At 48.7% G+C, this 23,567-nt stretch overlaps 1 protein-coding gene across 3 annotated transcripts in view; it reads right to left on the reverse strand.

Annotated features, from left to right (window-relative positions):
* Positions 1–18,849, reverse strand: part of LOC147625830 (piezo-type mechanosensitive ion channel component) — an 88,844-nt gene extending 69,995 nt beyond the window's left edge. Inside the window, exon 1 of one of the 3 annotated variants that reach the window (XR_015268735.1) lies at positions 18,588–18,847. Coding sequence is in view for 1 of the 3 variants with exons in the window: in XM_086817399.1 (XP_086673525.1) it covers positions 18,588–18,636 (49 nt within the window). In the remaining 2 variants the exon portion in view is untranslated. Of the gene's footprint in view, positions 1–18,587 lie in introns of all 3 variants that reach the window. The other 2 variants (XM_086817399.1, XM_086817400.1) reach the window with 2 other exon arrangements.
* Between the last annotated feature and the right edge of the window lie 4,718 nt (positions 18,850–23,567).

Raw genomic sequence — 23,567 nt, forward strand, 5'->3', positions numbered from 1 at the left:
ACAAGCAGCATCACAAGCAGCCCGGTACTCTGCCTCTGTCCTTGACAAGGCAAAAGATGACTGCCTCATACTGCTTCGTAAAACTACTCCTGGGCCTAAAGTAGATCTCCTCGTGTCCGGATCTCCTCCCCAAACTGAGTCACTCCAACCGTGGAGTCGGACTCCATCAATCAATCCCCCTCCTGTGTAAAAGAGTCCATGATCCTTCGCATGCCGCAAAAACCACAGGAAACGCAATCCTGCCTCCCAAAGAGTCATCTGCAACCATGAGCTCAACTGCCTCATCAGGAAGCTCCCGTCCAATCTAGTGTCCATCAACCAGATCAATGAACCATTCTGCTTCTGAATCAAAGAGGCATCACACTGCTCACAAGGATCAACACCTGTTACGGTGCAAAAACAAGTCCCGAAAACCTGATGAAGACCACGCAAGGCCTTCGGAAACCTGTCAACCACCCTCTCTGAATCCGGAACCACAAAGCCTGGAGAAACCACCTCCTTCTGCAAGTAATCAACTGCCACCTGCCTGACTTTCCGAAAGGTCCCCGTGGAAAGAACATCCTCATCTACAGGAGTTTCTTTGTTCCGAATACTGCGAGACATCAGAGCATAAGTTACCTGTCCAGCTTCCTCTGATTGACGAACACAAGAACTACCAACATCAGTACTGGAGAGTTCCTGCCAACTGCTGCTATCTACTGGCAAGCTATCCACCATCTGGTCCCGGAAAGCCTGCACCTGCACCGTATCCACACTTAAGTGGCCATTACCAGACTGCCACTCATCACAAACCTCAGGACCTGGGAGAGAGAGTGCTGAAAGCTTGTAAACTCCATTCTCCACTCTGCCTTCCCAAACCACCTGGCATGTTGCTTTGTCCCAGAGAGCAACAAGATGCTCATCAAACTCTACCCGTACGCCAGTCTTGCAGCAAACCTGATCCACTGACAACAGATGAAAACCAAGTGATGGAACATACAACACCTGGGAGGAAGAAAAGGCCAACCAACTGGCTCGCTGAAGCTCCCGCCGTCACCCCCCTGCTCGCGCTGCTCGCCCCTCGCCTCCCCTTCCTCGCGCCCTGTCCCCAGCCTACCAGCGCTTTTGCGCCCCCCCCCCCTCTTCTCGCCATCGCGCCCCCCCCCTTCTCCTCGCTTTCTCTCCCTCTCTCGTGCTGAAGCGCCCCCCTCCCCCCCCCCCCTTCATTTCGCCTTCGCCCCCCCCCCCCCCCCCCCCCCCCCCCCCTTTCAGTTCGCCTTCGCTATCCAGTTCGCCTTCGCTCTCCATTTCGACTCCGCTCCCCCCCCCCCTTCAGTTCGCATTCGCGCCCCCCCTTCAGTTCACATTCGCACCCCCTCCCCTCATCAGCGCCCCGTCCCCCCCCCTCCGCCAGCCCTCTCTCCCCCCACCGCCTTTCCTCTCGCGCTGCTCCCGCCCCCCCTGTTTCTTCGTCGCCTTAACTCCCCCCCGTTCTAGCTGTTTTTTCCGCCCCCTGGGGTTCTTTCTTTTTCTTTTTTCTTTTCCTTTTTTTTTTCCTTTTTTAAAAAAAAAATCATCCCGCCTTCCCTCTCCGCCCTCGCGTGCAGCTCGGTTCTTGCAGGTATCGCATTCACTCCGCCTTCGCCACAGCTTCAGACTCTAATGGAGGCTCCTCCCGCCCCACCTCGCCGCAGAGGTGGAACGCCTCCAGGCACATTCCACCATCTGCCGTATAGTCGGCACTCGCCCCAGCAGAGGGGAGATCCGGGATCTTCTTCAGGCCCGCCTTCTTGCAGATGTGGGCAAGATCCTGGATGTACAGCTATTGGGCCGTGGACATTACCAGATCGAGTTCGAGGCCGCCCAGAGTGTTGCCAAGGTCCTTGCCATGAGTCCCCTTGACATCAGGGGTGCTCGGGCTTTCTTCAGACCTTGGCAGCATGGATTTGACCCAGCAGCGACGGAGCAGGGAGAGTGCCTTTTTCATGTTACAGTTTGCTTCCCTGGACTTTGCCGGGAGTATCTTCCGCTCCTCCCCAGGCTCGGAGCATTGGTGGGCTCGGTACTAGAGACTGGCCCCTCAGCTGCTTCAGTGGTGGCCAGAGCAGCTGGGCTACCTTCGGTCAGAGTGTTGGTGTCTGACATCTCCTCCCTTCCTAAGGTCATTCAGCTACCTAGGATAGGGGGGGGATGGATAGATCAGAGAGTGGAGTTCTCGGGGCTCCCGAATCAGTGCTTCATTTGCAGACAGGTCGGCCATCTGGCCAAGGCCTGCCCTCGCAGGAGACCCCGACCCTCACAACAGCAGGCTACTGATGGCCCGCCCACAGATTCGGCTCGGCAGGCTGCCTCCGGGACACATGCTCAGGCCACAGAGGCCTCGGAGTGGCAGCCTGGACAGGGGCGCCGCCGAGGGAGACAGCCACAGCAGCACGTCCAGAGACCGCTGCAGCAGCAGCCACAGTCTCAGCCTCACTGGGTTCCCGTGAGGAACAGCTTTTCTCCCCTCCAGGAGGAGACCCCCGCGGCGACGACTGAGGACCAGGAGATGCCAGCACCCCCTCCTTCACCCCCCCACCCCCGTCCCCCCCCACCGCCTCGCTTCCACCATCGCCTCCTCCCGCCTCCGCTCCGATTTCGGCAGCGGCTCCCTCTCCACCCCCCTCGCCTCCCCCTCCCCCTCCTCCCCCTCCGCCCTCCTCACCTTCCCGGGAGGCCCTGTCAGTTCCTTGGCGTTCACCTGCAGTCCGGAGAGCGCTGAGCACTGACCTCGCTCGAGCATCACAGAGGAGACTATGCCGATTAGGGCTTCACGGATTTCATCTATCCGCAGTCGGCTGAGTCGCCTCGGCATTAGACAGCGCTCGGAGGCTTTTGATTATACCTTCACACGGCTTTTTGGAGCAGAGGGCCCCCATGAGCCAGCACCCATCCGAGTTCATGTAGTGATACCTCCGGCCCGCGGGGAGGAGGCACTAGACTCAGCGGTGGCCTTCTCGTTCCCTCTATGTGGCCCTTGCGACCGGGAGTGGACTCTAGAGCTCGCTCTCAGCACTTTGAAGACTCAAGCAGTTGAGTTTTCTCATCACATGAGCGATCTGGAGGTGACAGATGTGATAGGCCGACTTTGGGAGTTGGCTCATTTTTTCTTGGATCCCGGGAGTGTGGATACCTCAGGGATTCGGCATTTGGTCGTTCGCATAGTGGCAGACTTAGCACGCGACCCTGGATATGTGTGTATACACGAGGTTGCTTTGTCAGAGCAGGAGGCAGTCGCCATGGGCCACAGCCACTGGCGCCTGATTCGGGATTCTTGCAGCACACCGGGTGGGCAGATTCGCAGCCGCTCGGATGGGGACTACTCTCCATCCAAGCCGCTTGCGAAGGCCCGCCGTACGGCTGAGACAGCATCCACCTCAGCAGGGCATCCATGAGGATCATCTCATGGAATGTACAGGGCCTTGGCGGAGCACATTTTATACGCTATCGTGGTTGCTTGAGGCAGGAGCTTCAGAGATGCCTGGTTGGTGGCAGCATTGATATTTTGATGATGCAGGAGCACCACTTGGGTGAGAGCAGGATCCGGAGATATGGTTCGGTGATGCCTGGTAGATGGGACACTTTTTGGTCTGCAGGGTTTGGTCCTTTGGGTGGACAGGGAGGAGTATGCATGGTCATTGCAGATGTATGGCGACAGGCCATTGTGGATCGAGGGATCATTGTGCCTGGTAGAGCACAGTATGTCATTATGAGGATGCATGATGAGCTATTGGGCGTGCTCAACGTCTATGCGCCCAATCATGCTAGTGCCAGAGCAGAGTTCTGGACCCAGGTTACGGATGCATTGCCAGAGGCCGCACATTGGTGTGTCGAGGGAGACTTCAACATGCTTGAGGACCCGGCAGATAGGGTGGGAGGCAGTCATGTTACAGTGCACGGCACGGAGCTTGCAGCTTGGGACCGGTTGTGCATGTCACTGAGGATCACTGATGCATGGCAGCATGGGGCTTTCTCCCGATCTCAGGACAGTCTTAGTTTCTCCCGGTCGGATCGCCGGCAGGGAGGGACTAATCTATCACGGATTGATCGCTTTTATGTGGGCGACTGGTTAGGGGAGCGAGGGGGCTCCGTCGGCATTCTCGCTGGCACCTCATTTTCAGATCATGCGCCAGTTATCTTGACATTGGAGGAGAGGACACGGGAGCCCAGCTTGCAGTTGAGGATCCCAGAGAGGGTACTTGTAGATCCCAGTCTCGCTGAGGACATTGAGAGGATCTGGCATGATAGTCAGTGCTCTGACCAGGATGCAGCGGGCCAGTGTGCCCAGGGACTCATCGATCTTAGCTCTTTTCTGCATGCTGCAGCTTTGACACGGTTGGGAGAGATTCGCGAGAGGGAGCATCGGCTGAGACGCAGCCTTGCTTCGCTACAGCGCCTTCAGGAGCAGCAGCCTGCATGTGAGTGGGTAGCTACTGAGCTCGGGGAGATCAGAGCCATTGCCACTGCATTCTATAGAGACCTGCTTTCAGCGGAGCCTGCCACTGAGGATCGAGATGTTTGCAGACAGACTGTGTGGGCCCATGTGCAGAGGAGGGTCACAAACCGTATGCGTACAGTTCTAGGTGCGCCTCTGTCAGAGATTGAGCTTGCCGAGGCCTTGAGGGTCCTGCCGCGACATAGTTGCCCAGGGGAGGACGGACTGACGCCGGCCTTTTTTATGCGCTATTGGGACCTTTTGGGGCCAGGCCTCCGCAGGGGCTTTCAGCATGTTTTGGACACTGGGGTGATGCCGCAGAGCTTTTCATAGGGCTTGATCTATCTTATCCCCAAGGGGGAGGGAGTATCAGATGATATTAGGCATTGGAGGCCTATTACGATCCTCAATACTGTCTACAAGGTCTTAGCAAAGGCCTTGAGTTTGAGGATCCAGCCGTTCCTGGGGGAGTTGATTCATGCTACTCAGACAGGATTTGTCAAGGAGCGCAGTATCCTTGACAACATCTTTACTTTCTAGGAGGCGACGGGCCGAGCTAGATTTCTTGGCGAGGACTTGGTCGTGATGCTTCTCGACTTTGAGAAGGCATACGATAGAGTTGATTGGGGTTTCTTAGAGGGCACTATGCTTCGCCTGGGCTTTGAGCCAGGATGGATCAGAGGGGTGGCGGCTCTGTATTCCACAGCTCGCAGCCAGGTGTTGATTGCAGGAAGACGGGGGCCGAGTTTTGAGCTGACCAGATCAGTCCGTCAGGGGTGTCCCCTTGCCCCTTTTCTTTTTCTCTTCTTTGCGGAGGCTATGAGCATGTATTTGACGGCAGAGGAGGTCGGTTTGAGAGGACTTCAGCTCCCAGTCCGGGGGGAGGACCTGCCTTGATGCTGAGTTTGCAGACGACACGGGCTTATTTTTGCATGGCCAAGAGGCCAATCTTCTTCGGGCAGAGCAGTCGCTCCAGGTTTTTAGTGCAACTTCGGGAGCATTGATCAATTGGCGCAAGACAGTGGCCTTTTGGATTAGTAGTGCTCCCACTCCGGCATGGAGCCCGGACCCCGGTTTTAGATGGATTCCTCCAGGCACAGCAGTGCGGTATTTGGGATGCCAGATTGGCCTAGATTTGTCACCTGAGCAGCAGATTGCCCCGCTTCTTCTGAGCATTCGGAAGAAGCTTTTGTATTGGAGTACAGCTCGACTATCCTTGGCTGGGAGGGTGGTGGTGGCAAATCAGGTGCGGTTAGCGACCATGTGGTACATTACGTCTTGCTGGATCTTCTCGAGCTCTTGCATCAGCCAGGTACAGAGGCTGATCAGGAACTTTCTGTGGTCTGGGCGGGACGGTCAGCCAGCTCCAGCAAAGGTTGCATGGGCAGTTATTACACTTCCGCTGGCTCAGGGAGGTTTGGGCATTATAGATCCAGTCGATCAGAGTAGAGCTTTATTGGGGAAGCTTATCGTTCGGGGGTTGCTTCCAGGCGCAGAGCCTTGGAAAGAGCTCCTCTTGCAGCGACTGCAGGCTCGGGCGCCCCCAGCAGGGGGCACTTGGGCACCAGAGATTCGCTGGATCTTTATAGAGATGAGGAGGACAGGCCTCAGTAGAGGATGGGAGGACAGATTTGCTTTGAGTATCCTGAGAGCTTGGGAGCTGCTGAGACCGGGGCTCTCTCAGCGACCTCCTCCTTGTGTTGAGGAGCGGGCCAGACAGCCGCTCATCTGGAGCCCAGCGGTTCGCACAGAGCAGGGTCTTATGCTGGGTTCTCGGCCTCGGCTAGCCTGGGGGCCTTTAGCAGCAGGCCCAGCTCGTAGTTTTGGAGACTGGCAGGCCTTCTGCAGTCTACCAGAGGAGATCCAGGTGGAGAGGCTGAGTCACTTCAGAGGGGGGTTGATTATGAGGGATGATATTCAGGAGGCACTCACAGAGGAGTGGTTCACGCCTCTCGAGCCAGTGGCCCCACGGTGGATGGGAGCCTTTACACAGTTGGAGATCCTGATTTCTGTCAGAGCTTGCACTGAGGATGGCAGTTGCCTCTACTATGAGATTCAGGATGAGGGTAGACTCCAGAGAGTGGAGGTGGAGTCGCCTTTGGTTGCAGAGTGCACCTTTCAGAGGATTCGGGTAGTGGCCGCCGCTTCTCGGAAGTGGCATATTGACCCCGACCCTGCTGATGTGCTCCCGGATTGGCGCATATGGGCATATGCAGCGCGTCCCTTGGCCCGGCTACAGTGGGACCCCGGGGAGTAGGAGTGGCATGATCCTTATGCATCCCTTGAGGCCACAGAGATCACCTTTTTCCAGTATACTGTTCGGCTGGGGCGACATATTTTGACGGCGAGGAGGATGGTCTCTCCAGCGGCGGCAGCGGGGCATTGGCGACTACAGGGACTCTCACAGGAGTTCCTGGAGGATTTTTGGGCTCGGCTCTGGGCTAGTCGACAAGCCCGCAGGATCTCGACTTTTCAGTGGCTGGTCGCCCACAGGGGCTCAGCAGTTGGTACTTGGCTTGTTTACAGTGGTCTTCCGGCGGCCTGCGTCCGATGCGGCCACCCTATGGAGACACAGAGACATTGCCTTTGGGATTGCCCTCAGGCGCAGCAGATTTGGCTGCGGATGCTGCGTATTCTGGCCCCCCTCTCTCCAGAGGGTATGTTTACGTGGGGTGCCGCTGCTTGGTCGACTTCGTCAGGGCCTGCTATGGGCTATGAGATGGAGCAGGGCAGTCAGGCCATCAGATTTATTAGGGGCCAGCCTCGCCTGGTTCCGGCACCGGATTTCTCGTCCGCCAGCTGGACACAGGAGAGGGATTTACGATGGGAGCTCCTCAGCAGCCTCACCATCTGGTTCACCTGGAGGGCCCGGTGCTTTACGGCCTTTGAGGGGAGATTGGAGCCTCCAGCAGAGACTGTACGGGGGATTTGGCAGGAGTTGATCCACACCCTGCGAGGACAGTACGACCGCATCCGGGGAGACTCGGATGAGGCGATCTTACGGCGCCAGGCCTTTCACACCACTTGGCGCTGTGGCCCTTTCTACACCTTACACACGGGATCCCCCCGTTGGCACTACAGGCGACCTGTTTGGCTCTTCCCCCCCCCCTATTGTATGATTTAGCCTCTCAGGTCTTTGTACTGATGCTTGTATTTTGCAGCACCTAGGGAGAGTCTCCCGGGCTGCCATGTTGTATTCTCTGCTCTCTCTCTCTTATGAGCAGGCGAGATCTTTTGTAGCCCTACGGGCGTTTTTTATATAACTAATGAAAGGATCTTTTCTCGGGGGGAAAAAAAAAAACACCTGGGAGGAATGCTTCCCCCCTCTGCCATCGGGAACTATCTCCATCCTACCCTCACTGTGAACTAGGATAGTGGATGTATCCCCAGTAAGAATGTGACCAGAAAGCTTGCAGAGATCCTGTAAACCCGAACGGGAAGGAGTCATGTGCCTGGAAGCACCACTATCTAGAATCCACTCCCGAGTATCCGTTGCGGAGAGTCCTCCAATCTCCTCCCTGCCTGAAGAAAATGAAACATCGGTGTCCACCACCTCCAGGTGCACAAAAGCCGGAGTCTTCATGATTGCTGCTGAGGAATCTTCACCCTTCTCGGTCTTCCGCTTGGGACACTACCTCCAATAGTGGCCTTTCTCGCCACAATCATTACAGGTCCTCTCTGCCTTTAGTTTCTCGCGGTCAGTTAACGGACTTCTTCTCAGAAGACTTCTCCGACGAAGCCTTCCCTTTGCCCGTGTTATGGCCTTTCGACCGTTGGCCATATAAGGCCTCCGAACCTCCACCTTGAGGAGGGTTCGTGAATCGTTCCTCCTGGTCCAAGACCATGGGCACAAGCTCCTCCCACGTGATGGTGCTAAGCCTGCCCACTGGTAATCAAAGACGAGTAAAATGCTGAGTACTGAGAGGGCAAGTGCGACAGCAACGTGATGGCCATGTCCTCTGACGATATCTCCTTCCCAGCCTGAAGAACTTTCTGCTAAAGAGCCTGCAGCTTGTTAATATGCTCCCGCATCGTTGCCGACTTTGCAGGGCTCATAACCCGCATCTGTACTTCCAAGGAAATCCTCTTCATGGGCGATACCCTGTTGTAAAGAGAGGCCAAATGCTGCCATATACCTCTGGCCAGCGTCATATGCTTTACATGATTGATTACCTGCGGTGTGCAGTTGAGAAAGATAAACGAACGGACCCTGGCGTTGACACGATCCCACATCTGTGTCTGAGCCTCCCGGTCCTTTCGGATCGACGGTAACTCCCCTTCCTCTACTTCCGGCCGTGGAACCCCAACAACGACGAAATCAACGAGGTCGTAAGACTCCAGAACAGATTCCATCATAACCTTCCATATGCCGTAGTTGCTCCCATCCAACTGACGGTCCACCGGGAACGTGGGGAGTGTCAAGATCTTCACATGCCTCTCGGCCATCTCAAACAGATCTGCCATTGCGGGGATGTACTCTGAAAAGGGGTGGGTGGGTGGGAACAAAGAAGAACTAACACCTGCAAGTGGCTGTCCAGCAAATCAGCCCGCCGTCCTCTTGCTTCTCCTCTTCCCGAACAGTCCCGTACGGTCCACCAATCAGCAACACAACAGTCCCCCTCTTGCTCACACAAATCCCAAGAACTATCTAGAGCCTAGGCTCTGATACCATGTCAGAATACGCAGCGGAGATGATGACCAGATCTGGGAACACAAGAGCAAAACGCAGTGCAGAAAATCACAGCACGAGAGAGAGAGATAGAGGCGTGTAACTCTGCTCTATATACACAAGAAGATCCCGTAAAATGATACAAAATGGAATGGGGGCTGGGGGCCATTTTATATGGCCCCCCATCAGCAGTCGGCCTGCTGTAGGGCAGCTGACAGGACACCCACGACCTGCAACAGCAGTCGGCCAGCACTGAGGGTCCACGACCTGTCCAGTTCAGTCGGCCAGCTCCAAAATGGGAACATAAACATGCTGATGCAATCGGCCAGCAACTGGATCCTCTTGCCAACTCAGGGCTGCCTCCCAAGCCACAGAAAAATGGGAAAAAATAGGGGAAAATACGGAGAGTGGGGAAAAAGGAGAAAACACCTAATAAGGGCGGGCACACCCACAACAAAGGCCCTGGTGTATAAAAATAGACAGGAGATGTCTTCTAACAAATACATGGTATGTAGGTTGATGTTGAGGGGCTTGAGCATCGCAAACAACAACATGCCGAGGAGAGCCAATAGTACCCGTACTTTTAAAAAAAAGTTTAAAGTAAATAGTCACTAATAACTACTAGCGAATACATGATATGTAGGTTAATGTTGAGAAGCTCGCACATCGCAAACAGCAGCATGCCGAGGAGAGCGACATAGTATGTGATGAGCGCGAGGAGATATACAGATAGCTTCACAAAGAACTTGAGAGCATTGATAGACAAGTCACTATGTGATATGCAGCGGAAGTCTTTGTATTGGAAGATCCTGTCACACAAATGCTCACACCGTCTTCTGTATCCTGAGTTTCGTGAGTTTAGCAATCCACTTTAGTACTTTAATCTTTAAAGAGATATGAGAGAGAGATATGAGAACTGTACACCAGATTGGGTCCCGAATTACCCACTGAAGGGCCCCCCTATCCCGATAACGAGATAGTATTTGCTTTATTTCTTTAGAGAGAATGACTGTGGACTGTAGATAAGCCAAACGCAAGATCTCGGAGGATCGGAGATTGGCTGAAGTGTACATGGCTGTAGAAACACCTCGATGACCTGATCTCGAGCCTATGCACTCTTCCCAAGGGCATGAGGAAGGGCTGCACACCTGAGGCTGAGAAAAGAAGATGGTGGACTGTTCTAAGCTATGTTAGAATGTTGTAAATGCTTATGAATGCTATGTTACCTTCACCAGATGACTGCTGCATGTATGGATGATGCACAGAAGGCTGGATACTGATGTAAACTGATGATTCAGGGCTGAGAACTGCTGTAGACTGAAACGCAAACCTGTAGGAAGGGGATTTGATATTTTTGGTATGTACGCACCTTGGTTGGTGTTAATATGAAACCTTGAGCTTGTTTAGGTGTCAACTCAAGTTATCCAAACCACCAAACTACAATTTGAAGCCTTGGAAAGCGCGTCAAAACAGGGTACTTTGGACTGTGTATGCCAGTTCAATTTGAATGCAATTAGCGTGATTCTCTACATCAACAGTGAAGTTCGTTGAGTACTTTGGATTATCTAGAACACTTATTAGAGTGTGGTTGAGTTGAGGAAGGCTCTTTTACAGAATTGGACAAGTGCGGAAGGTGCATTTGCATATTGAGCAAATATGTCAGATAACCCAGTACAGATTATGGGTGAGAAGTTGGATAGAAAGAACTTCCAGGCATGGAAGTTTATGAGAAGCACGTGAAGATTCCGACTCTCCCCACGTTCCCAGTGGATCGTCAGTTGGACGGGTCCAATTACGGCATCTGGAAGGTCATGATGGAGTCAGTTCTGGAGTCATATGACCTTGCTGATTTTATTATCATCGGGGTGCCACGGCCAGAAGCTGAGGAAGGGGAGTTATTATCGACGAGGAAGGACCGAGAGGCACAAGCACACATGTGGGATCGTGTCAACGCTAGGGTCCGGTCGTTTATTTTCCTCAATTGCACACCACAAGTGATCAATCATGTGAAGCACATGACGCTGGCAAGAGGCATATGGGAGCACTTGGCTTCTTTGTATAACAGGGTGTCACCCATGAAACGGATCTCCTTGGAAGTGCAGATGCGGGTTATGAACCCTGCAAAGTCTTCGACGATGCGGGAACACATTAACAAGCTGTAGGCCCTTCAGCAGGAAGTCCTACAAGCTGGGAAAGAGATATCATCTGAAGATATGGCCATCACTTTACTTTCCCACTTGCCTGGTCAGTATTCTGCTTTCTATTCCTCGTTGATCACGAGTGGCAGGCTCGGCACCATTACTTGGGAGGAGCTTGTACCAATGGTCTTGGACCAGGAGGAACGTTTCACGAACCCTCCTCACGGCGGAGGTTCGGAGGCCTTAATTGGCCAACGGTCAAAAGGCCGTAATACCAACAAGGGCAAAGGGAAGGCTTCACCGGAGAAGTCTTCTGAGAAGAAGCCTGATCCAGAACGAGAGAAGCTGAAGGCCGAAAGATCTTGTAATGATTGTGGCGAGAAAGGCCACTACTGGAGAAAGTGCCCTAAGCGGACAGGGAAGAGTGCTGATTCCTCAGCCTCAGCTGCGAAGACTCCGGCATTTGTGCACTTAGAGATGGTGGACTCCGATGCTTCATCATCTTCGAGCGAGGAGACAGTTGGCTTCACCGCGAAGGATACCCGGGAATGGATTCTCGACAGTGGTGCTTCCAGGCACATGACTCCATCCCGTGACTTCTTTCTAGATCTGAAACGGCAGTCAGGTCGTATCTTTATTGGCGATAACTCCACTATTCCGATACATAGTGAGGGCCGGATGGAGATTATTCCCGACGGCAAGGGGAGCAAGCATGCTTCCCGTGTTCTTTATGTCCCTGCTCTGGGTTTTCATCTTCTGTCAGTGCATGAGGTATGCAAGACTGGCTTTCGGGTGGAATTTGAGGAGCATTCAGTTGCTCTAAGGGACCGTGAGACAGGCAAAGTTGTTTGGGAAGGCGGTGTGGAGAATGGCATCTACAAGCTCTCTACACTCTCCTCACTGACAGGCTCTCAGGTCGGAGATTTGTGGCACTTTCGTTTTGGCCACTTAAATGTGGATGCTTTGCGGCGCGGCGCCTTCCGAGACCAGATGGTGGTTGGCTTGCCAGATGTTGGTAGTAGGCAAGGACGCTGCAGTTCTTGCATACGTGGTAAGCAGCACAGGGAATCCTTTCCGAAGCAGGCTTCCAGGCGGGCTTCGAAACCATTGGAGTTGATTCACACTGACTTGTGTGGACCACAGCAGATTCCATCCTTGGGAGGATCTCTCTACTTCATGCTGCTTGTTGATGATTGTACCAGATTCACGTGGGTCTACTTTCTTTCCCAGAAGGACCAGGCTTTTGCTCGGTTCAAGGATTGGCACGTGATGGTGGAGAAAGAGTCTGGATATCAGGTGAAGACTCTTAGGGCTGATAAAGGAGAAAGAGTCTGGATATCAAGTGAAGACTCTTAGGGCTGATAAAGGAGGTGAATTCTCCTCGACTGTATTTTTCAGGTTTTGTGCAGACCATGGCATCAAAAGGGAATCGGCCAATACCGGATCGCCTTCGGAGAATGGAGTTGTTGAACGTAAGAACAGGACTGTGGTGGAGATGGCGAGGACCATGCTGGAGCATCGTGATCTTCCTCGTCCACTTTGGGGTGAGGCTGTGGCAACGGCTGTCCATACCATTAACCGCTCTCCGACGACTTCTGTACCCCATATGACTCCATTTGAGGCATATTTTGGCAGGAAACCCGATGTCTCGCACTTCCGTGTCTTTGGGAGTGACGCGTATGTACATGTTCCGAAGATGCAGAGGGGAAAGCTTGACTCCAAGTCCTGCAAGCTCGTATTTGTGGGGTATAACTCTCTTTCCAAGGGATACAGGTTGTATGATCCAGAGAGGAACGAGATTGTTGTCAGCCGGGATGTGGTCTTTGACGAGCATGTTCCAGCATCCACTATCGAGGAGCCGCCACTTCTTGGAGATCCAGAGGAGTCTGATAATGATTCCCAGTCTATCACTCCAGTTGATCCACCTCGGTCATCACAGGAGGTTGAGCCCGCAGCTGGAGTTGAGCCCCCGCGATCACAGGAGGCTCCACGATCTGTTCGAGTACCTAGGTGGTTGTTAGACACCCTTCGGGAGTCAGGTGTCACGGAGCTACCCTCCGAGTGGACCACAGAGGACGGCCCTCGAAGATCACATCGAGTTCGAGATAAAAGCAACACGGCGGAGCTTCTTCAGGTGAACTATGCTTTGATGTCTCGTATCATGCGGGACAAAGAGGCCACTTCCGTAAAGGAAGCCCTTTCACAGGATACTTGGAGGAAAGCCATGCAGGTGGAACTTGATGCCATCGAGAAGAACAACACATGGGAGTTGGTACCGAGGCCGTCGAAGCGGTCAGTCATTGGTGTCAAATGGGTCTTTAAGACCAAATACGCGTCCGATGGGTCGGTGGACAAACACAAAGCCAGGCTTGTGGCTAAAGGTTATGCTCAGCGGCCAGGCATCTACTACGAGGATACCTTTGCACCGAAAGCGCGGATGACCACGATTCGGACCGTTCTTGCCCCCCGGCTTTATTGTTCCAAGATCGGAAGGGATGGTTTACAGGTTACGTAAGGCCTTGTATGGTCTTAAGCAGGCTCCCAGGGCTTGGAATCAGAAGATTGATTCCTTCTTTATTCGGACTGGATTTCAGAGATCGGTTGCAGATCCGAACCTGTATCTCTTTCGGGAACGCGGCATGGTCACTCTCATCATCCTTTATGTGGATGATCTCATTCTCACCGGCGGTCATGTGGAGCACATTGGAGCGACGAAGGCTGCCTTGTCAAAGGAGTTTGAGATGACCGACTTAGGCTTACTCCACTTCTTCTTGGGATTGGAGATCTGGCAAACCCAGAGGGGGTTTTTCGTCTCTCAGCAGCGGTATGTTCATGAGTTGCTTGAGGCCTTTGGGATGGAGAACTGCAAGCCTATTACTTCGCCGATGGACCTGAACACAAAGTTAACCGTTACAGATCCCTGTGAGCCAGTTGATGCCTCGCAGTACCGGAAGTTGGTTGGTTCATTGATCTGGTTGCTGAACACCAGATTGGACTTGAGCTTCTCCAAGGGACTGTTGAGCTCTTTTATGCAGACGCCATTGAAGTCTCATTGGGACACAGGATTGCGGATCTTGCGGTATCTGCAGAGTACGAAGGATCTGGGGCTCTTTTACACAGGAGGGAATGGAGTCAAGCTCCAAGGTTGGAGTGACTCAGATTGGGGAGGAGATCCAGACACGAGGAGATCCACTTCAGGATACAGTTTTACCCTCGGCTCAGGAGCAGTTTCTTGGAGCAGCAAGAGGCAGCCAACTATTGCCCTTTCTTCGACAGAGGCAGAGTATCGGGCTGCTTGTGGTGCTGCTTGTGAGGTTGTATGGCTGCGGAGGCTGCTAGGCGAGATTGGGTTTCCACAGAGGGAGCCCACAGTCATCCAGTGCGATAACCAGAGTTGTATAGCTATTGCTCGAAACCCGGTTTTCCATGCCCGGACCAAGCATATAGGGATACAGTATCACTTTGTACGTGAGAAGATCTTGGCGGGTGACATCTTGCTACTTTATTGTTCGACGAAGGACAATGCGGCGGACCTCTTCACGAAGTCTCTACCTCAGGCTACGCTCAGGCGGCACTCCAGCTCCCTTGGGTTGGTTTCACAGCCAGGAGCTGAGAGGGGGTGTTAGAAGCCATCTCCTGCCTATTTGTATACACCAAGGCCTTTGTTGTGGGTGTGCCCGCCCTTATGAGGTGTTTTACCATTTTTCCACACTCCCCGTATTTTTCCCTATTTTTTCCCATTTTTCCTAGTGGTGGGAGGGCTGCCAGATGATGCCAGGAGCACCCCAGTGCGCTGGCCGACTGGATCTTCATCAGTCCTCGGCTTCAGGGCTGCTGGCCGACTGCTTTTTATCAGTCGTGGGCATCAGTATGCTGGCCAACTGCATTTATGCAGTCGTGGGATTTTTCTCCAGTCGTGGGCACTCTTGCTGCTGGCCGACTGCCCTATCTGGGATGTATATATAGCCCCTCAGCCCCTACCACTTTCTCATTCAGTTTTTCCGGGATCTTGCGTATAGAGAAGAGTTTACACACCTATCTCTCTGTGTTTCTTGTGCTGTTTATTTTCTGCAGTCTACTTGCTCTTGTCTACCCAAGTTTGGTTATCATTTCCGCTGCATATTCTGACATCAAGGACACTAAACAGCCCCATGGATTTCTATCCTAGCCTTGTTACTCTCCTTGGACCTGTGCACCTTCCTCAAACACCTTCAGCACTTAGCTAGCTTTGCTGAGCCTGATGCTCTAATACCGAGCGGAATGCTGTGTGTGTCTTCTTTCAGCCCTAAGTATGCTGAATAGGAAGCTTGATGCAAGACACCAACAAAGACAAAAGAAGAGAGAGAGAGAGAGAGAGAGAGAGCTGTATTTTCAGTATATTATATGGTACAAAAGGTGTCAAAAGCCTGTACAAAATCTATGGCCTTTGGCCTTCTGAGAGGGGAATCTAAAGACCTCTTGACCTGCCCCAAAGGGGGTCAGATGATCTACCTTCTTGGCCTAGCCTTTATAGAGGCTCTTCACATGCCCATAAAATTGCCGACCTGCAGTCGGCCAGCAGCAAGGACCACAACCCAAATATGTAATCATCGTGACTTCATCTGCATAGTCTTGTCTAACCTGCCGACTACTGTCCTAACCTAATCGGGCTTCTTCTGCATAATCCTGAGCCTTGCTAGTGCCCTAAGCCTACTGTTTATATGCCGCCCAAAGCAAGGATTAGCCTCGAGCTTAGCCATGTCCATGTGTACACATGACAAATACCACCAAGACATAAAGCATGTAACAATCCATGTCCGGCCCACAAGTATAGGATGAAATGGCCAATTCCCTGAATTCTGTCCTATAATCAATAAGCACAAAAATAAGCATATGGATGCTAAACCTCCACTCACAAACCGAATCCCAACCCTCTTAGTTAGCCTGGCCAGCTATTTCTTGCTATCCCATTCCATTATGGGAAACACAAAAAGGATTCTGTGAGTACAAAAATTAGTTCTCTACTTGAGTTCCCAAGTAGCCTAGAACATGGCATTTGAGATGATTGATCATCTCATTGAAATTTTCGTTTTATGAAATTGGCCTTGTCAAGCCATTCTTAGACCCAGGCAACAGTTTATGTATTCATCACCAAATCCTGATAGCGAGGGCTTCCTCACACGTGGATATTTACCCACAAGAAACGTCTTCCAAAACATCTATCAGTGCCACCCAGATGCACGGCTCCTCTCCTTAGGGTTCTAAACAATGGTTTCTCGATCGTCAACCCGCAAAAAAAAAGGTGGTGCAAGATAAAAACAGCCACCCCAATAGCTTCATGAATTCCAAATCGTCATTAGCCAGAGACTCCGTGAATACATTTGTCAACTCCCATTTAAAAAAACAAGCCGACTGCAAGCTGTCCATAAACCTTTGATTGCCAAGACTCCCGAGGAATCTGTGGCTAAAATAGTTATTTACCTTGAGAACTTGTGGCAATCACCCAGAAACAAGCTTTGGAGGGCCACAAACAACCACCTAGCAAGCAGATATCTGACGCTTTCAATGGACCAAAAAGATCTTAATAAGGAAAGGCAAGTTAAGGGAATGGTGGACTGGAGGGATAAAGCGACAATGGCTGTAAAACTGAGCCTCTAAACAAAAAGCATAAGCTCGCCAAAAATCTATACGCATATGAGGGCGCCCTTTTGCCTTTGATTGGCTGATCCTACACACACACACACACACACACACACACACACACAAAAACAAACAAACATATAATCCCCTTATGCTCCTCAATTCTGAAGCCTAAAAGCCATGTGCTCAACCCTATAAAGCATGTGCACCCCAAACTTAACCCAAGGTGCTAAAAAAAGCAACATTTTACAACAAATTTGGTGCCATGAAGAGCCTCTTTACCAAAGCTTTTTCTTAGCCAAATATGCTAGACCCAAGCCCACTAGTCCTGCCAACCCCATACGGTCACATGCACATCTGTCTGTACACTATACCAATTGTACGACCTATACCTACAACCATGTGGACATTTGGCTCCGTACCACACTGAGCGGCACAGCCATCAGCTTGTAAGGACAGCTCTACAGCATCAGGAAACGCCACATATTATTTCATATAGTGATCTGCTCCAGCCCAAAAAAGTAATGAACATACTAGCCTTAGCCTCACCACTCATCGCTTGAGCGAACATGGGCTGTCAAATTACTTGAGACAATGCCTGGGACTGATTTACTCACTCACCTCTTGCTATCTATTGGGTGTGTGTAAACGCATAACCAATCAAAAAAGCAAGATGTAGCTTTTTAAACTTGCAAACTCAGCTTTTCCCCGCATCATGATCGCCCCTCTTTCAAATGAATCTATCCACAAGCAAATTCAACCCATGTGGAAGCTCCTAGAGGTGATCATAGGACGTTGGTAGAAAAGCACACGACAAGAAAAGCACTTTCCACAATAGCAACCGTGCCTCAAAAGCACTTGGCCAAACAAGTCCGGCTCTAATACCAATGTAATGACCACATGCAAGAACCCTCTTGGGGTTAGGGTAACCTCCATTGAACTCAAGACCAATGACTCAGATATAATCTGGCTAGCCAGTCACCTCTCAGTGATATGCTCCCATCAAGAGCCACAGGTCCAGATTGTCATAAGTAAAATCCACCTAGACAGCACACCCATACCACCAAGTTACCTGCCTAGAGCTGCTCCTGAGCCTGAGGTCCAACGTGTCTCTGTAGGTGTCTCTACCGTGAGGATTCCTCATAATAATCATAAGTGATCCCAAGGTACTATTTTATAGTCTAATCATGATTGAGGCCATCACATGTGTGGTCAAGACTAGGCATCTAATGACAGCCATGCAAAGAGCAACGACCACAATCACGAGAAAGCACCATGAGGGATGTTTGGTGAAGTAAGTCCAATGAATATATGTACATCCACATATTGGCAGTTGTTCCCAAACAATAATATGCACAACAAAAATTTGCATAGCAAATTTAGTGAGCCAAACGACGCACATTTATGTACAAGAGGTACCTTAAACCATTTAGGGTCTCTAGCGGCGTCAAGTGCATTGGGGGTATCAATCTATGTCAACGCATTTCTACATGCCACTGAGCATAATGGTTGCATCCAGGGAGCATGCTGGATGCACATCCTGATGGTCCCATGGTATTTAACTGGCTAGCTAGTTAAGCTACATGCCACTGAGCATAATGGTTGAATCCAGGGAGCATGCCGACTGCACATCCTGATGGTCCCATGGTGCTGTTTAGGGTGCATATGTGAGCAATTAATGTTATATTGTTTCAAATAGAGTGCTCACCGGTGAGAAGGGCCAGAGGGGCCAGTGCCCCTACTGAGGCTAGCTGCATGCTTCAGGTCGGTCACTCGCCTGCGACAGGGAACGCCTCCGATCCGAGAGCGCGTCGCCTCTGTGACGGCAACGATCAGACGAATCAAACATCCAAATTGTTAGAAGAAGTCTGGATCTCTCAGAGATGAAAGGAGCACACACATGCGTTGCTTTCCCCCTACACGCTGGAGTCTCGCTGTAATATGTTTTGGCATGTGCCATACGTGGCTACGCTAAAGAGAGAGAAATTAATTTAAATCAAAATTCATGTTATCGCATGTCGTATATCACGTGTTATGGAATCACATGTCACCTGGCATGTGAGATTGTTGTTATTTATCAAATGAAATGTACAGACCCTTTCTAAATAACCTACACAATTCTTTTTAATACAAATCTCACAAGTTGCATCTTTGCATGTGGGAACTATCAATGGAGGATCCTAGAGCAAGGTCCATGATAGATCAAGCCACCCATTTGGGAAAAGAATATTTGGTACGCACAATTCAAAGCCAGAGAAGACCATAATAACTGAACAAGGCTATGAGATGAAGCATTGAAGGCATGTGTGTATGCTCGATGGATAGCTATTTTTATATTACATGAAATTGAACCTGGATAAATAAATAAAAAAGTGGACTTTCACTTCGATCTCAAGGTGAGAGATTGTAAGTGGTACTATGATATACACTCGTACTTTACACTAACCCCATCATCAACATGTACATGTTACCCTTAGTTTCTTTATGATGCTTTTGCTAACAATAAACACAACTTCTCATTCATTTTGATTGGTAGTGTATGGCTTCTTCTCTTTTTTTCTTTAGGGGGGGGGCAACTATGCACTCGTGAATTATACATGTTGGTAGGTGAGGCAATGATAAAAATAATATAATCTCATCATGTTCAAGGTAGTTTGCTACATATATTTTATAAAGTTTGATCATCAACTCTCCATGGAGCTCTTTAAGTGTGAAAAATGGTCTTATTTTGAGAGAAAGTGCATATTCTCTCTCTCTCTCTCTCTCTCTCTCTCTCTCTCTCTCTCTCTCTCTCTCTCTCTCTCTCTCAAAATTTTGAGGATATCCAGACATCTTTGGATAGTGATGTGTATGACTGGAGTTTTCCTCTCAGATGTTATCCATTAGGAGCTCCTAGTACCGTACTTTTCCTCATAGTTGTTTCAGTTTCAGTTACTTGTTTAGTTGTTTTTAGCTTTTCTTACACAGACATTGTATCAGATCCACCAATTGTTGTAACCTTTTGGTCTCATAGGTCATTTTGGCCTTCTGAAGACGTTAATATATCATTTCATTTCATTTCTCTCTCTCTCTCTCTCTCTCTCTCTCTCTCTCTCTCTCTCTCTCTCTCTCTCTCTCTCTCTCTCTCTCTCTCTCTATATATATATATATATATATATATATATATATATATATATATATATATATATATGGTGCACATGTGTGTGTGTGTGTGTGTATGTGTGCACCTCTGGGTGTGTTTACATATGTGTACATGTGTGTGCATGTGTGCTTGTGCATGTATGTGTGTGTGTATGTGTGCACCTCTGGGTGTGTTTACATATGTGTACATGTGTGTGCATGTGTGCTTGTGCATGTATGTGTGCATCTCTCTCTCTCTCTCTCTCTCTCTCTCTCTCTCTCTCTCTCTCTCTCTCTCTCTCTCAAAATAAAAATACAAACCATCATAGGCACCTTGAAGTTAGAGACGTACTTGGTTGGAAGGGATAAGTAGATAAATAAATTAAACTTGGATTAGGATGTTATAAGAAAGAAAACCTAAGTTTTTACAAAGGCAAGGTCACAATAAGGCGATATTCGAGATGCTCCATGAGTTAAGGTAAAGCATGGACATTGAAAGGGTCGTTTTCGTGGTCACAAAGAGCAAAATTGATAGGAGTAACAAATTGTATATTGTTGCTAGAAATTTCAAATTTTTGAATCTTTTGGTAAATGATGATGAAGCTATATGAGGATCAAGTATACAACAAACATTGAAGAGTAGAAGGTCCTATAAGAGTTTAAGAACCCACAACTTTGTCTTCATAAGATAATGCTACTTTTCACCCCCAAAAAAAGTGTGATAGTTCTAGGCCACATGGGTAATTATTAATGATCAAATTTGAGATAGAGAAAGAGGGTAGAGGGAGAGAGGGGCATATCTAAAGTGACATTTGATAAATCCAAAAGAAAATTCGAGATAGAAAGAGAGGGGGGAGGGAGAGAGAGGGGGATAGATCCAAAAGAAATGAGGACATCTGAACTTTCATGTTATAAATTTATATTAGTTTTTATAGATATATACATAACAAGCATACAATTTTAAGGGTAAATAGGTTTATACAAGTATATAAACTTTCAAAACTATGTGTATGTATAAACAAATTGAAGGATAAAAACATTTGTGTCAGTGAGTGAGTGAGGGATTGTGTGTGTGTTGGTTGGGTGTGTGGTTGTGTGTTGGTTGGGTGTGTGTGTGTGTGTGTGTGTGTGTGTGTGTGTGTGTGTGTGAGAGAGAGAGAGAGAGAGAGAGAGAGAGAGAGAGGAAGGAGGAGGAGGAGGAGGATTGTTTTAAAATCATAGGAAACTAAGTTCTTTAAGGTTTATCCAACCAAATTTGGATTCAAACTTACCTGTGAGAGAGAGAGAGAGAGAGAGAGAGAGAGAGATAAATAAATATTAAGCATCTACTTAATATTTGGATTCAAACTTACCTCTCTCTGTGTGTGTGTGTGTGTGTGTGTGTGTGTGTGTGTGAGAGAGAGAGAGAGAGAGAGAGAGAGAGAGAGAGAAATAAATAAATATTAAGCATCTACTTAAGACCTGGTGGGCCTATGAGATCAAAGGGATGCAATAATGACCATAGCATATCTCATAATGGAATTGAAAATAACATAGAACAAAACAAAGCTATCTCACTCGAATGATACAAAAATGTCCATGGAAATCTGCAATGAAGGAAACCTAAGGATTGCACTCATTAGCATGGAGTACACACATGTCCCACTCATCATAGGGAGTAGCACCTATTGCGCATTGTAATTAGACTACTTCATCACGAACCACCATTTTGTATTGCACCAAGTGAATTAAAAAATCACCATTAAAGCAAATTGCATCGTATAACTAAGAAGATCAAGTTCACCCAACACCCTTTAACTTAAGTATTTCATTGCATTAATATTATAAGAATTTAAAATAAGGAATTAAATTTGACATTAATACAAGCTCTATAAGGATAGATTGGTATATAGCATACCCAAGGGCACCTTCTCATTATAAGAAGAGCGAGAGAGAGAGAGGACAAAGAAGTGACTATGTAAGTAGCTATAAGAAATAAATAAGATTGAACGAGAATATTATGTTAGAGTTGTGAGCGAAATCATAGATGTCGTAGAGTTTTTCAGTTCTACATGAGATAGGAGGCAATCTATCTATAGAAGTGCTAGGGAGGATTAGAATATACATTGGCATGTTGGTTGGGGGATCAAGAGCTTGCATAGGTAGATAGAGGGATCAAGAGCTTGCATAAGCTAGTTGGTTACAAAAAATAACATAAATGGTCTACAACTAAGTGATGTCAAGCTGTAGATTTATAAAAAAAGCAACTAGGATTTTATATAACTTACAGTATAGAAGTAATGAAAGCTCACTTATATAGTTGAGGTAGAAGGAAGTGATGCCAAAATTGAGGGGTTAAAGGTGGGGTAAGGTGTATGCAACAAGAGAGTTGTGATGTGAGGGTAATGTATATGACATACCAAAAAATGGATGGATATATATATGTATGTATTTGGGTCTTTAGTAAATGTTAATATAATCTATATATGTATATGTGTGTGTGTATATATATATATATATATGACATCCTTTGGGTCTTTAGTGGATGTTAATATCTATATATAAAGAGAGAGAGATATATATAGATATATATATAGATATTAACATCTACTAAAGACCCAAAGGATGTCATATATATATATATATATATATATATATATATATATATATATATATAGAGGGAGGGAGGCTATAAATGAAGGGGGAGTAGGTAAGAGGCTATAAGTCACGAGGGGGTAGGTGTAGGCTAGAGAGAGAGAGAGAGAGAGAGAGAGAGAGAGAGAGATAAGCTTTTAACATCATAGGAACAATCCGAAGAGACCGAAATGATCTATCCGCCGATGGGAAGTGAGATCCAAACACATGACGTGTTGAATATTAACTCCATGAACTAACCACTTCTACCACATTTAGGTGATATAAGGGTTAGCCCATTAATGAGAGAAGCTTTTAACCTCGTATAGGAACAATCCCAAGAGACCAAAACGATCTATCCAATGGGAAGTGAGATTCGAACACATGACGTGTTGAATATCAACTCCATGAACTAACCACTTCTGCCAGATTTGGGCAATAGAAGGGTTAGCCCATTTTTGTTTATTTACCCACACACCCGATGAGAGAAGGTTTTTAACGTCATAGGAACAATCCCAAGAGATCAAAATGATCTATCCAACGGGAAGCAAGATTCGAACACAGGATGTATTGAATATAAACTCCATGAAATAACCACTTTTGCCACATTTAGGTGAGTAGAAGGGTTAGCCCACACCCAATTAGAGAAGCTTTAATGTCGTAGGAACAATCCCAAGAGACCAAAATAATCTATCCAATATGAAGTGAGATTTAAACACAGGACGTGTTGAATATTAACTCCATGAACTAACCACTTTTGCCACATTTGGGCGGCACACAAAGAGAGAGAGAGAATGTATGTGTGTGTGTTGGAGAGAGTGAGAGAGATTAAGTGTACAAGACATTAAGATATAAATGTTTAAATTAGATAGTATATAATATATGTATGTGAGTCAATAAATGTGTGTGTGTGTGTGCACGTGTGTGTGTGTGTGTGTGTGTGTGTGTGTGTGTG

This window comes from Cibotium barometz, chromosome 23 (genome assembly GCF_041138505.1).
Source record: "Cibotium barometz isolate CiBa-2024 chromosome 23, ASM4113850v1, whole genome shotgun sequence".
In the NCBI taxonomy this organism is placed as follows: domain Eukaryota; kingdom Viridiplantae; phylum Streptophyta; class Polypodiopsida; order Cyatheales; family Cibotiaceae; genus Cibotium; species Cibotium barometz.